The sequence below is a fragment of the Lissotriton vulgaris genome, chromosome 2_1 (assembly GCF_964263255.1).
Source record: "Lissotriton vulgaris chromosome 2_1, aLisVul1.2, whole genome shotgun sequence".
Classification (NCBI taxonomy): domain Eukaryota; kingdom Metazoa; phylum Chordata; class Amphibia; order Caudata; family Salamandridae; genus Lissotriton; species Lissotriton vulgaris.
This window is the reverse complement of record NC_141687.1, coordinates 883,044,741-883,060,602: the sequence shown is the minus strand read 5'-3', so window position 1 is coordinate 883,060,602 and position 15,862 is coordinate 883,044,741. Positions and strand designations below refer to the sequence as shown.

Genomic DNA, 15,862 nt, shown 5'->3' with positions numbered 1-15,862 from the left:
AGTAAGGTTAAACTGACAAGTTTAATCCAAAGGTTACAACCACAGGAGGAGCGCCTCACCAGTCCGAAGTCCGATAAGCAACTGACAAATCCCATCGAACTCCTGACTGCCAAAGGCTCCTAACAATCAAAGGAATACATTCTCCAAACAGTGCTAATACATTCTTAAGATGACGTCAGTAAACAAGCCTAACAAACAGAACTGCAATACACTACATTACCATCCCCCTTTTGCACAAAACAAAACAACAAAAAAACTTAATAAGATATAAATTCATTGTATCTGGAGGGAACTTTCCTGATACGACCACTCCGACTACAAGAAGGAATGGAAACCGTTTCAGAACTGCACGATGGAAGAGAAGAGCAAGGAGAAGAATTAACTCTAACATCCTGTTGCAACCAATGCATCCAATCACACCCTTCCTGCAACAGCAAACTTTTCTTCTCTCTGATAAGGGCAGCTTGACCCTCAGACAATCTTACCACCTGTCTAACATTCCACCAATCTTTCTCCCACAAAAATACAGCATTCTTACAAACTTTAGAAACCTGAACGGGACTCGTAAAAATTGAATTACCTTTAGAAACCTTGAAAGGTTTTTTGATCATAACCCAGTCTCCGACAACAAACTGCACCTCCTTCACATTCTTAACTTTATCAAAATTTGCCTTCATCACTTCCTGTTTCCGCTTAACAGTCGAATCAAGTTCTTCCTGAGTCTCCTTAGCAAGACCAGGACTCTTATTATAAAGCCAAGAAGGAAACAAAGGAGAATGAACTTTCCTCCCCCTTAACAATTCAAATGGAGACACCTGGGTTGTACAGTGAGGTGAGATATTATAATTCCAAACCTTTTTTTCCAAAAATTTCCCGACATCCAAACCAGAGGCTATTGTAGTCTGGATACCTTCCTTCAAAATCTTGTTTCCACGTTCCACCGAGCCATTTGAAGACGGTGAATAAAGCGCCACTTTCAACTGTTTAATATCATGCACTTCCAAAAACTTACACATTTTGTCTGACACAAAGTGTGTACCATTATCTGTTACCAAAACCTGAGGCGCCCCTACCAGCAAAAATACCCTTTCCAAAAATGAAATGAAAGGTTACAACCACAGGAGGAGCGCCTCACCAGTCCGAAGTCCGATAAGCAACTGACAAAGCCCATCGAACTCCTGACTGCCGAAGGCTCCTAACAATCAAAGGAATAAATTCTCCAAACAGTGCTAATACATTCTTAAGATGACGTCAGTAAACAAGCCTAACAAACAGAATTGCAATACACTACAGCCTACCCAGATGGCAATGCTCAATGAACAAAGAGGCAAGCCAGGGATCTCGTGTGACCTATATATGGGCTTGATTCTTGTTATATAAGGAGCAAACTTTTAGTCTAGTAAATAGAGGTTTTTTTGTACAGCACAAATGGTGAACTTACATATTTGAAGGTGCCTTCTTATGTGATAATAAAGAAAAAGGCGGCTCCACTAGAATTTGTTTTTGCCTACGATCACACAATTTGAGACCAGTTCACAGGTCAATTACATTACAGCTCGGTTGAGTATAGTTTTTCAAGTTAACAGACCTGCAGGTCTAGTAACATTTTTATGATTTTTCAAGCCCTGAATATGATGATAGCTTTTTGACTTGTGAAATGCTGCTGCTCTTGGGTTTTGTGTATTGAATACAAAGCTCTAATAAAATGTTTGCTCCAGCTGCTACAGTGGAAAACCTTGAACAAGGTTTTTACATTTATCATGCTTTCCTAACAGCAATGAACTGTTGTGTTTTTTGGACAGATGCTTATTCAGTTTGCCTATATTCGTTGCGTAGTCCTAGCTTTCTAAAAGTAGTTATATATATATTTTTACATATTTTCTACAGGGTACAAGTGCCGGGCAAGGCAATCATTTAAGCAACAAACAGAAGAAGCTTTTGAAACAGTTAAAATTTGCAGAATGCCTGGAAACAAAGGTATTTCATGACATAAAAGATTAATTTTGTTGTTGAGAATGTTTGACAAGATTCATATGTGACGTGTTTGAAGTTACCAAGTCACTACTTTATAATGGTCCATAATGGATTACTACATATTCAGCTCTTATTGAGGAGGTAAAATGTATCACTGTTGACATGTTTGTGGGGATTAGTGAAATGCAAGTTTTAGCAAAGAACAGTTTTACGGGTTCACTATTCATATGATTTTGACAGATGGCAAAAAGATACTCTTTCAGAATTGTCTTGACAGGAACGTACGTGCCTCAAAAGAAGTTTCACTTTTTAGGTCTAGTTTAGACAGCACATGTGCTGTCTCTTCGAAATATTTAGCACTTTTTTGTGTCTTAACAAATTTAAACAAACTGCTGATCTGGCCTAGATGTGGAAAACGTTAATTGCAGCCTGCCAGCTTCATAGATACATTGCTGAATTAATAAAACCCTCAGTTCATACTTACTTGTTAAATAAAGTCAGTACCATTGATGGAACCCTACCGATCTCATTAGGGTTAGTGTACCTAACCATTGAATTTTGCTGACAAGGTTTAGATTGGACCAAGTACATTGGATTAACCCACAAATACGTTTTATTCTTCCACTTTTGTTGATCTTTTTACACAAGTCCAGCCATCTTTAATGTTTTTCAGATTATTGGAAGATTATTGTGCGTGTTAATCTGTTGCTAGTTTTTGGTCAGAGGCACTTAAAATAAGATGTTTGTTCTAGTGCTCTTGATTCAGATATATGTTGCCTCTCTTTGGTTTTGAACACTTAGACTTTGTTCGCCTTGTGATGATATGTATGTATTTTATTATGATTTTTATTTGTATTTTATGATGTATGGTATTTATATGGTATTTATGATGTATCCTATTCATATGAAATGTTGTATAATTCCGAAATAAAGACAGACCGAATAACACAAACTACAAAACCTTACGCTACATGAAACCGCAAATACCACATGATAAAAGGTTACGCAACTCGAGTTCCAGAATTCAGATAGAAGGTACACTGTAACTAATATAGGAATCTCCTGGTCTCTTCCCCTCTAAAGACATCAATTCCAGTGCTCCAAAACAATCTTATACCGTCGTACAATGTTACAAATTACAGCTTTACGACCTGCATTCATAATAAGAATGCTTTCTTCAAAAGATTTCTAAAAAGATTTTACACTTCTAAAACCCAAGCTTGAAGAGCCACCTGCAGGTTTATCTTCAATAAAACAGCGCATAGCATGATGAACTTAATGTTTGCCCCAACCCCACCCTCACCTCTTTACCTCTGCGCGCTCTGCTTTCTGTAAGGCAAGCCACCCTGGTTCCACCATCCTACTCTGCATATTAAACAACAAAAAAGAAAGTAAAAGCTTTGCTCTCACTCACATGTAGTTAAATATTTTTTTAGCTGTAACCTCCTGCAAGCACGCTTAAGTAGCATTAATTTTCCACGAGCCTCCAAGATAATTTACTGTAAACGCTTGAACTGCAGAATGTTGTTTCCCTACTATATTGCTGTGTTTATGGAATTTGGTACACAGTAGGGACATACTTAGCTTTACTAGCACCCATCCTTCGGGTATGGGGATTACTACATGTGGGCTGCATGTATTCCATACTGGTACGAATGCCCCAGCCCTTCCCTCCCACCCTCCTATGTTCATGTACTTATTCTCTGCTCCTCCTTCCCACCCTCTGTTATTTGTGTTGCCCTAACGGCTCACCCTCCCTCCATGTTAGCTTCTGATCCGCCCTCTGTCCATAATAGAAAAAAGCGATGACACCGCTAACGCTGGTCGCTTCATAGCACTGTGCACTGAAGACAGGAAGCATTCGAAGTTGAAGGTACTTTTATTTAGACCAAAGTAAAGATCCCACAGACATCGCACTGAAGGCGGGCGAGCGCGTCGCAGGCTTTGCATCAACTGTCACACCTCATATTCAAACTGTCAGCATTCGATAAGCTCGCGCGCCAACGGGCAGCGCAAGACAGTTATCAGCAGTGTCCACGAGCGAGGGGCGCACGTGGACAGCACACTACATATATCTCTTCCCCTTGAAGAAGGAAAGGGAAAAAAGGGACAGAAGAAAGAGAGAGAGAACGGGAAGGAAACTACTTGAACCTGACAGGTAATTTGACATCTCTGGAACTCCTCCTGGGGGAAACAAGAGGATTATTTACAACATCCACAGCACTGTCAGTAGGAACAGAAGAATGTATTGAGACCGTCTCATAACACAGGGACCCGTCTCTCACCCAACATATCATTGACCTTAACAATCTTGTTCATGTTCCACCAGTTACACTTGTTGACCCGTACAGCACTCCCACAGATTTGATCAATGGTAACCGGTTAGCTGAACTTGGAGTCACCTTTCTTGACAAAGCCTTGTTTCTTTAGTCTCATTATGTCACCTATTGCAACCTTGCTGTTGGAGAAATGTTTCCTAGAGTCAAAATATGTCTTTTTTTTGGATTGTACATCGCTAATTTATTTCTGACTAAAGCATCAAGCTCGTGGGCAGGGGTGCCACGTTTGAACCAGACAGACATCCAAGCAGGTCTTAAATCAGTGCTGGTCTTTCTGCCTTTAAGGAGTTCGGAGAGAGACACTCTCGTGGATGAGTGGGGCGTGGTTCTGTAGAACCACAGGATGGTTCTTACAGCCATGGGTATCCCTTTGTTGTGATCAATGACCCACCGTATACAGTCTCCAATGACTCTGTTTAGTCTCTCTACAAACCCGTTGGTTTGGGGATGATAGAGAGAGTTTTTGAGGTGGATGATAGAAGATTCTTTGAAGAATTCTTCAACATCAGTAGATATAAACTCTACTCTGTTGTCAGAAATGACAGTCTTAGGAAATCCCCCCCCATTGAAAATCTCTTTCATGAATTCAAGAATTTCTTTGGAGTCAACTTTGGCTACAAATGTAACTTCTGGCCATTATGAGTAGTATTCAACTAATACTATGGCAAATCGCATCTAATTGGGTACGTTGTGGAAGGGTCCCAATACATAGATTCCCAAGGATTGTCAGGAAGTGGAATGGGAGTAAGGGATTGGTTAGAAATGCGTATGGTCTTGTCACTACCAGCACAAATGGTGAATTCTTGGACCAAGGCGTCAATGTCTCTGTCCATCTGGGGCCACCAGAAATATTCACAAACTCTTCGTTAGTTGAGTGTAGCACCCAGATGACCTTCAATTTTATCTACCCTGAAAAAACGCTCATCTTCAACAGAGCAGCCCAGCTCCTTTCCACAATAGTCATCATATACCTTGGACCTATTACAAGAAAGCAGCCATTCTTTTGTTAGAATAACTGTCCTTTGTGTAATTAAGATCGGGGGCAGACATGAGCGGACATGGGTGATAATAATTTTTTTAACAAGTGCACTTTAACAGGAGCCCGCCTGTTGGAACCCTGCAGAGTAGACAACTTACAAGTCCCAGATCTCCAGGAGCTGTTGTATTCCCTAGGCCCATTATCCCAGACCTCCAGCCAGCGCCACATATCCACGAAGGTATCAAAGAAGTGGGATTTGCTCTCCAACAACACCCTCAACCTAGCTGGGTACCACAACATGTAGCAGCGGTCCAGTCACCCGAGGCCTTAACCTCCAGGAAATGTCTTCTGAGTGCCCTGGACCTTATTTGTATTGACTGATTAAAAGGAGATCCTCTGACTCTCATATTTGACAGTGTCTCTAGCTGCCCTGAGGATGCTGTCCTTGTCTTTTAAATTCAAAATGTGGGCAATGATAGCTTGCAGCGGTTCCCCAAGCCACTGCGGTGCCACTAGTGCACGGTGTACCCTTTTGATGGGGAATATAGGGGACAGTCCACTAAGCCACAGGGTGCCTCGGATCCAAGCCTGAACAAACTGCTCAGTGTGCCCCATCCAGGATTCCCAGTAGATGGACATTATTGCTGCCGGAGCGCCCTTCCGCATTATCTAACCTAGCCTCCGGAGCCACTGGCCGAGATGTTACCTCTGCAACTTGCTTCATCAAAAGTGGCCAGCTACGCCTGGACCTCTTTAACTGAGCCAGCCGGACCTTGCGGAGGTGAGTGCACAAGAGATTGCCTTTGGCCATATTCTCAATTTATTTCCAGTACCAGCCGTGACCCTTGTATAGCCTCCAGCAACTCGAGGTATGCTGTGTGCTGCACTGTGAGGCCGGGGCCAGGGTCAGGTATTGCTGCATGGTGTTAACTTGGTGGGTGGGGGCGCACCGCCTGCTTATTCCTCCCCATAGTACTTTAGATGGTAGGGCCATAATGCTCTATCACACCCAGGATACCATTAAGTAGCCGCAATCCCCACCTTTCCAAGGGGTATAAAATGACGCAACATAGGTTGCACACTAAAGATGGAGATCCAGGTCCTCAAGTTCTGGCAGGCATGATCTCCCCGGAGGCCAGCCCTAGCAGCTCTTTCCTCTGAGGTGCAGCGATTTTACCCACTCCCTTAGGCCACTGTCTGCTCAGGAGTCCTCAGGACTAGGCCCAGCTGTTTTACTGGTGCTCCAGATGCAGCCAGCTCTCCACAAAGGCCACTTGGCAGCACAGCCCCTGTTAGGCTGCTGGAGGGTAGTTCCACACCTGCTCTCCTCAGGCTCCAGTGTCCTAGTGCTCACATCGTGGCCTTGGCAGTGGGGCTGATCCAGACACGAGTCGCCTCCCTCAATACCAGCCGCCAGGAGCTATGGGGCCGGACAGGAGATGAAAGCAGGCCGATGGCAGAGTGGCTTCCACTCCGCTAGGCCAGCCACAGACCGGTACCAGCCTCAGCCTCAGTTGCCCTGCTCCATCCACAACAGGGTGCGTTCCACCGGTGCAGGCCACGCACCTGCTCCGCTACTATCGTCTGGGTGGTCAGGATGCTGCCAGCAGTGCGGAGTCCCTCGAATGCCAGGAAGTGGAAGCCCAATTGGGCAGGGACCACAGACCCCAGCGGCCACGGCTTACCTAGCCTGCAGCTCCCTCCAGGCCTAGTCCTCCATGAGGCACCGCCTACCACCACCTTCAGGACGGCACTTGCAGCCCGACCTGGAGATTTATTTGGTGTGCATCAGAATCACTGGTGTATGTGCGCTAATGCCAGGCTGCCCCGGGCCTCCGAAGGGGGCCCCTAAGAGGGAGGCCACCCTTAGTGCCACATGATGGCACAGCCCCCCCCCCCCCCAGCAGCGGTCTAGTGTCAGGGACCTGTCGGGTCCCCGTATGACGTCACTTCCGGCGGGGGAGGAGGGGAGTGGTGAGGCAAGAGGTGTTTATACCTTTGTTGCCTACCCAGCGCCCTCTTTTGTCCTGGTTGCGTCGAGGACGGTCCCCCTCCTCCCGCCGTGCCGAGCTGCCCGATCACTGTTTTAGGTCCCTTTAAAGTGCCGAGGTTCCACGAGGGCACCTCTCTAGTCTGGCGTCGTGCTGGTCGGCTTCTTCTGTGTGTGGTGCGTCGTGCCCCTTATGCCCCTTGGGGTGCGCAATTTTAGGTGGACGGGCCTCGTTCACGTGCGGGGATGTGGAGTTTGAGCTCTGAGGTTGTGCTGTTGCTGTAAGCAGGCAAGCGTGGCCTGTCCCTTCTGGTGGTTTTTGTCGGGGGGCGGTCATCTAACACAGTCCGGGTGTGATATGCCAGTCTGCCCAGACTCGTCGTTTGCTCACGAGGTACGCCTGTACCACGGGTGTCTGGTTTGTGCATGTGTCCCGGGTAGTATGGTTTTGGATGTTAGCAGCAAGGGTCATCAGGTAACATGCGGGGTAGGTGTTGGAGGTGGCTGATGGGCCCCGTTGCTCCCACCTCCTGGCGATGTCCCCTTGGGGGATGGGCAGCCTCTTTTCTCAGGTGAACTGTGTCGCGGCATGGAGAGAGTGGGCGCTCAGTCCTTGGCTGCCTGGGGCGGTGTCCCACTGCGGGTCCTCAGATTCAAGCGCCCTGGCATGGGGCAGCGGGTGCGTCGGACCGCTTCTCCCTTGCGGGAGAGGTGGGTTTTGTGAATGCGGATTGCGGCCCCCCGAATTTGGGGCAGGTTGTCTAGTGTCCAGTGTGAGCACGGGTGGGCTGAGGTATTTAAGCCGAGCATAACCCCGCGGGTGCCTTGGCAAGATGCGGTCACAGGCGGGTGTCGCCGGTTCACTGCTATAAACTACCTCGCGGAATGCATGCTTAATTTCTGCATGTGGTTGTTGTGGCTGCTGGCCCGGACTCACTTTAAATGATCTCTTTTCCCCAAAGTGTAGGGGGTGGGAGAAAAGGCATGAGGTCATTTCAGTTAGCATTAGCAATAGCCTCAGGTTTTATCAGCTCTGGTATTCGGCAGCGTCAGCAGTGGTTTCTTAAGAAATGCTTTGGACCACTGCGCTTTTTATTTAGTTAGTTAATTCTCCTTGCTAACACAGCACACAGACTCGTCACTGCCTGGGAGCAAGATCATACACTGTGGCTTTCAAAACAGGGGTTTTCCTCTGAGCTTCTCATACAGACTGCATTCTGCTAGGAGAGAACTAAAAGAAATACTTCCACTTGCTTGGGTATTAACATTGGATTACGAGGAAACCGAGCAATTTTAGGTCCGCGGGGATCAGTCATGGGGTAGAGCCCGCGTGGGCATACTGTTAGGCTTGGTGGACGGAGGAGAGCAGTTAGCGAGGCAAGGCCCTGTCGCTCCTTTGTCTTAGGAGACTGAATAGGGCAGCGCGACCTGACACACATTTGGGATAATTGCAACTAGGGTTCGAGCCCCTAACTCACAGAGACTAGCCGGAATGGTGAGATCGCAATAATCCACCCCATCTTTTTCGGCAGAGCAGTTCCCTCGGCCGTGGGGTGGCGGCAATTTCTAGGGCTGACCCTACACGTTTGTTGTAGGTTGGTTGTGCTGCAACACTTGGGTCAGTGTCGCAGCGATCGAGGAACAGCGCAGTTTTATACCAAGTGTTGTTTTAGAATGTACAAATCAAAAACATCTGTGGCGTTTTCGGTATAGGATACCGATTCTTCGATGAATTATGCCGATTACACAATGTGTCACTGCTATTAATGGTGAAGCATGCAATGTTCTGTTATGTGCTTTTATTTGGCGCTTCTAATTTGATCGCACACCCTCCGCCCCGTGCATTGCCCCACAATCCGCAACTGGCGGAGCGCTGACCCCCGCCCGTTCCCAGGGCAGAACGTGAATTATCGTAGGCTCCGTGGGGGCCCAAAGGGGTGGGGGGGAGGGCTGATTGCTAACACGTCTTGCAGCAGAATAAGACCAGAGCGTGACGGGCAGAGCCAATGTGCAGTGCAAACACTAGCGGCTGCATACAAGCGGTCATAGATTTGCCCGCTGTGGAAATGCTTGGGAGAGCAGCAGGGTCGGATTGGGATCACAATTTGGCCCGGGCACTGACGAAAAAGTGGCCCACATTAAGGGGGCGTGGCCTACATTTAAGGGGCGTGGCCCACATTCGAGGGGCATGCCCTTTCATGAAACACCATTTGGTTACTCTTTGAGGTCTAATTTGTAGACAAATATTTAGTAAATTAAGCCTTTTAAAGCTTACAGAGCAAGTAACATTGGTAAAGACTAGGAGCACTGCAGTTCAGATAACTGAATACTTACTTGCAGTCTTAACGCCCTGCACAATGTCGTTGGATACTCTTTCCTAACCAGCTATGTCCTAGACTCTAATCATCACATAAACCAGAAATCTAGTACAAAGTCAAGGAGAAAGGGTAAGACTGGAATCTCTGGGAATAGAACATGTAATAACAAAAGTAAGAATTCACAAACGAGGAAAAGGCAGTCTGGGGTGTAAAGAATGCTGAAAAAATGTATCTGTACAATCTAGTCATACATTTATTTCACAGTCAGCAGGTGATGTCTATATACAAAAAACACAGTTTTATTCATATCTGTTGCTGCCTTAAAGTCTGGGCCATGGGGAGACTGAGGATTACTCAATCAAAAGATCCTGCAGCAATGCACTTTTTTTTGCAACGAAGTCAATAATGTCATCAGTTTTCAACTGAGACAGCACATTCCATTCAACTGACATGAGCATAAAGGCTTCAAGGTTTTCCTGACCAATTTGGTTTCTTAGGCGGGTTTTGATGCACTTCAGTTTGGAAAAACTTCTCTCACAGGCTACTTGTGTACAGGATAAGGTCAAGACATATTTGTATGCCAAATACAAATGCCGATAGGCACTGCTGAAAAGAAGGTATTTTTTCAAGATAGAGTAACAACAGACAGCACAGTCACGGCAAGTATTGCACTTTGTTGGCCCAGCCTCAGGTTTTTTGTCAAATTCTTCTACTTGAAGTGGTTTGTCTTCATTAATCTGGTCTTCTCTGTCGTACTCTTCAGGTAGTGTCCTTTTTAAATTTGACCATTTAGCAGCAAAATCCTGAAGTTCTTCCTGCAAAGTCTGCACATTTATTGAGCTATCTATGTTTTGCAACAAGGAGCAAAGTCTCACAAGAGCATTACCTGGGAGAGTCTGATTGAAGTTCTTTGGGTCTAGGCATGCTATATCTGCTGCCAAAGTGAAGTGTGTCTTGAAACGAGTGGTCAGACTTTGAATAACTTGGTCCATTACTGTATTATGCACCCCAATACGAAATCGATCTTTAGCTAGGGTTATAGGCTCATCCTTTGTGCTCATCCCAGGCATCTTTTTAAAGGACAATCTCCCTTCTGGAAGTGTTGTTTGTACTTCTTGGTCACAGTTCCTTTCTGCTAAACCTTTGTTGGCCCACTCTGAAAATGTTGTGGCAGCAGAGTACACAGCATCAAAATTGCGGGAATCTGTGGCAAGGAGTTTTACAGTGTCTGACACCATTCTCTGTGCTTGCAGGATATCCATTCCACTTGTTTGGAGATACTTAGACAGTGGTGTGGTTGAAGCAAAAATGCGAAGATACAATTGGGCTGTTAGGACTGTTTGAAATTTACATAGTCCCTCAGCAAATTGTAAGGCTTGGCACCGTACATTTGGAATAAATCTAAGATTGTTAGATGAAATCTTATGAAGGACTTTGACCAAATCAATAAACATAGCATTGGCAGGGTTATTGAAAGAGCCAAAAACTTTCTTGAGAGCAGCATCTTTTGCCCACCATCTTGTTTCTCCAATGATCTGGACTGTCCGGCTATCCTTTGCCAGCTCACGCCACACATCCATCCGCTTATATGACTCCCGGAGAAAGACTGCACAAGAGTGTAGCAGTCCAAAGAGAGAGGTGGACGCTGTAGATGCTTGGGTCACCTCAATAAGGACAAGGTTTAACACATGTGCATAACACCAGACGTGTATGTGATTTGGAGATTCTTTGCTTAGCCAAGTACTGAGTCCATTGTACTGGCCTTGCATGTTGGAAGCACCATCAGTCGAATTTCCAATGCACTTAGCTATGTCAAGACCATTTTGTTGAATTGCAGTTTGTACCAACTCGAACAATCCTTTTCCAGTTGACAAAGTGCAATTTCTGACTGCTATTAGGCGTTCATGTACAGTGTCTGTGACATATCGGATGATAATGGAACACTGGTCAGTAATACTTATATCTTGAGTTGAGTCTATCTGGATTGAGTACATACCTGCATCGTTTATTTCTTTAGCAATGTGTCTTTTTATCAGTTTGGAAATTGTTTCTATTACATAACCAATTGTGGTCTTTGACATGAATGTCACAGATGCACCACGACCACCTTTCTGTTTTGCAGTGAGAGACTCAATGTGTTGTTTAAGAGGTTGGTCATATTTTGACAGCAGAAGGATGAGCTCCAGAAAGTTCCCATGATCCATTAAATCATTATCCAACTCAGACACAGACTCTGATTTCCCCCGATAGCTAAGCCCCCTTTTACCAATCAGTTTAATAACTTCAACCACACGCTCCAATATTTCTCTCCTCTTTCTGACTTGTACTGCACGAGTTGTCTGCCGAGAGAAGAGGAGAGTGGTTATGTCAACTCTAGAAATTGTCATCATATACGAATCAGTGCATCTTTTGTGGAATTGGGATGCCTCATGCTCTGTAATGCGCATGTACACGTGCCTAAAGTTTTTCACCCCTCGAATAAAAGGCCCACTTTCTTCACATTTGCTAAATGCCAAGCAAACTGTGCAAAAGAAAGCTTTTTGGATTTTTGAAAAGCTTAACCAGTGTCGCGTACTCCCATCTTTCCTCATGAATGCCAACTGCCCATTGAATTGTTGACTTTTGGAAGATTGGATTGGGTGATAGTGAAAGAATGCAGAAAGCTGGTCATGCGTTGGCCGTTGAAAGTAAAGGTCAACTAACTGTGTCTGGTCCTTTCCTTGAGCATCCGTCTTATCTTGGATCCCAGAGCAGTGAGACAGAAACCTATAGGCCTGCTGTTTTCACACTCATGCAGGCAGTGAGTAAGGGGTGTGTCCATATGAAGGTGAGGCAGGAGCTGGGGAGGGAAAGGAAGGCCATAAACATCAGCCAACAAGATCCCCCATTGAGGAGGGAGTCACTGGAAATTATGAATACTATGAAATGTTATCTTAGGGCAAGCTTAGACTCTCCCAGAATAACAAAAAGAACATAGAAGTAGAATGGTGCACTCAGCAAGAGGTGCCGAATGACTTAGGGGTCAGAGCGCAGCCTCCACAGCATAAGACAACCAGACAGTGAAGCACTAAGGGGAATGAAATGGAAATTTTGTATCGGAAAAGCTGTGTTAAAAATATGGACATGTTTTTATAAAGTGTCCTCTTTAATTATCATGGTCCCTTTGCAGAATCATAAAGCATGAACAAATGGTTATTTTTTATAATTTTCTTACCATTTGACAGTTTTATGTAGTGTAAATTCAGCCCAAGACAAAGGCTATTTGAGTTCTATTCATGAGTACCAATTACAGTACACATGATCTGATTTTTTATTTAAGGGCCTGGGCGAGGAAGTGATCTGCCCAGAATCACAGGCTGTTGAGCAGACCCTGGGATTCAAACTTGAATCCCCATCTCTGCAACTCTGGCGTTAGGCCACCTATGCCTATGCAAAGATAAGGAATGAAAGTGGGAGGATACTGTTCTTGCGCAGGACACAGGCCCAAGGTGACAATGGCCTACATGCTGAGCAACTAAAAAAACAGCAAGGCCCCTTTCTGTCACAAAATTATTCAAGAACTTCAGTGCAGGAACACCTGAAAAGAAGGGAAGCCCCTGCTATTACTAACCTACTTAGCTCAAGAGCACATGAACAGCAGTATGGCCCCTGCAATTAGTAAATTAATCAACCCTCCCCAGCCCTCCAGGCCCCAGGGCAATGTCTTGGCAGGGGAGCACAATGGTAGACAGAGGAAGGCTGAGGTGAAGATGGTGGGAGTTCAAAACATCACCTAGCCCCCACAGCCAGACCCATTCTTCCTCGCCCACTGTGCCCTGAATCTGAGGGGCTGTGGGCGAGGTGTTAAGATTAACACCGTTTCTCGGCTGCGTGGGCCCCAGGGGGGCCGAGGTGGAAATGGCTCAAGGCCTGAGCAACACCTGGCCCCCAGGGAGGCCGATTTTCGCAGACAATCACCGCTCCCCAGCCCACCCTTGGCGTGATTGCTTTTCAGGGGCAGGGGGTGAAGTGAGGCCACAGCTAATAATCACTGCATGGCACACAGTGAAGCGCTTTCATTTCTGTCTCTGTTTCCGTGCGCTCTGTGGGCCGTTTTTTTTTCTCCCCTTCCCAAGTTCACAGAGAGCAGATAGCAGAGAGCACTCTCTGTGAACTGAAAAAGGGGAGAAAAAAACCGGCCCACAGAGGGCACTGAGACAACGGCCCTTCGGCCGTTTCCCGAATGCCCGCCTTGCCAATCTGACCCTGGAGAGCAGGCCGTTCACAGAGGCACCAGCCAAATACTGCCTCCCCCCGATCGGGGTAATTATGGTCAATATTTTATAATATGTTAACTTTGTTAGGGTTATATGCACGAGCCCGTCTTGAGAGCACCGTTTTGCGATAGATTAGGACTGCAAATTGCATATTGCATGTTATCAGGTTTGCGGGCTACATACAATGCAGTGTATTTGACGATGGAAGGGTTTGATTGGACAAGGTCAGGACAAAGTGTTGGCCGGTTCGGATGTTATTTCGGTCCATGTAGCATTCCGCCGTGGGAATTTACGCCGATGGATGTCGCTGCTCTACTGTTCCTTCGTAGAAACATTTCTTTACATTGATTACTTTGCGCGTTGTTTTCCAGGGTTGAGGACCACAAATGATGTGGTTTCTAGGCAGTCATTTCACAACTATTTATGTTAAGGTCAGATAGAGCACACCAATAGGCAATATTGGGAGAGCCTTTGTTTCAGGCAACCTTGTTTTTACAGGACTGCTTCTTTCATTAATTGTTTTACAAGGAGGCGTAGAGTGTGCCTTAGAGCAGATGCACTGCGCTGCTCCTTTGCATGTGATTCAACTTAGTAGATCTCTTTATTGTTGCAGCTCCAAGTGTTGGGAGCTTGTTCTGGTTTGTGTGGGTAATTCGGATGTTGGGACCCTGGGTCTTTTGTTGCATAGCGTAGCGGGCGAGAGAGAAGGTAGGTCATGGCTGTTACATTTCACTCTTGGGGGCACTGTGGTTGGGGAGGTGTCACACGGAGTCAGCACACCCACAGTTCAGGGCAGTCCAAGGGGGTCACTTTGGCCGTTCTCCCGGGGCAGTACCCTTGCAGCAGGTAAGCAGTTTATAAGGCGGTGCCCTCACGGATGGGGGGGGGGCGGTGCGGGCTCTCCTGGGTCCCGAGTGACCGCGGTAACAAGGGCCCGAAGCCTGGGCGTTCGGCAAGTGATTAGTGCATCCCTGCTGCAATTTCCATTGCAGGATGCAGTGTGTCGGCAGGTCGTGGCAGCGATTATTCTTTATCACAGCAGGAGTGCTGCTTGTTCTCCGGCGTGGTGCTTGTGGCCCATGCTCCAGCATGTTTCTGGTTTCGCTGCCTTCTTGACCGTTCTGTCATCCTACGAAGTTCTTTACACTGCCTCCGATGCTGTGGGTGCAGGAAAAAAGGTTTGTTTGTTCTCTCATGCCAATTCATAAAGGAAAATGCAACTTTTGCGAGTATGCAGATTACTTCATTTACTGTTCAAGGTCCACACTAGCGCGCTAACCGCAACAGCATATAAAGTACAAGTAGAGGTAAAGTAGAGGTAAAGTACTGTGATACAGGGCAGACACTCAAACACAAGAGCAAACGTTACGTAGGCAATGGTGGCACTTGTGCAAGTATCGAAAGCAAACACAATGTAAGAGGTAGCAAACAGTGTGTTACAAGAAAAAAAATGATGCGTGCATGCTACACAAGAGTGCCAAAAACAGGTAAAAGGGTAATACTGCAGTAGATGGCAGACTCTCAAACCACAAGGGCACACTGGGATGACACTTCCATAGTCAAGGATTATAGAATTTTCTATACTAAAAGGTCTTCCTTCAGATAATAGATAGGGCATGAATTACATTTGGAAGTGTCTTTGAAGGAGAACTTTGAGGTCAGTTTTGAAGGCCTGGGAAGAATAGTAAGGGGACGAGTTAATAAGTGATTCAAAAACACACATACCAAATTGCAATGGTCATTGGGGGGTAGTGTTAGAACTGGGGGTCTCTAGTTGGCAGAGGTAGATACCACTGTCCAAATAGGGACCCTTTATTCTAGTCAGGGTAAGGAGGACACCCTCTGGGATAACCCCTGCTCACCCTCTAAGTAGCTTGGCACAAGCAGTCAAGGCTAATCAGAAGGCAATGTGTAAAGTATTTGTACCAACACTCACAGTAACACAGTGAAAACACCACAAACTGACTCCACAGGAGTTTAGAAAAATAAAGGTATTTAATCTAAAC

General features: G+C 45.9%; 1 protein-coding gene across 2 annotated transcripts in view; it reads left to right on the top strand.

Moving 5' to 3' along the window:
- LOC147731353 (serine/arginine repetitive matrix protein 1-like) overlaps positions 1-15,862 on the top strand; it is a 357,020-nt gene that overhangs the window by 151,048 nt on the left and 190,110 nt on the right. For both annotated transcript variants that reach the window (XM_086956400.1, XM_086956398.1), the window contains one exon: positions 1,888-1,977. In XM_086956400.1, coding sequence (XP_086812526.1) covers positions 1,888-1,977 — 90 coding nt within the window. Of the gene's footprint in view, positions 1-1,887; positions 1,978-15,862 lie in introns of those variants that run through there.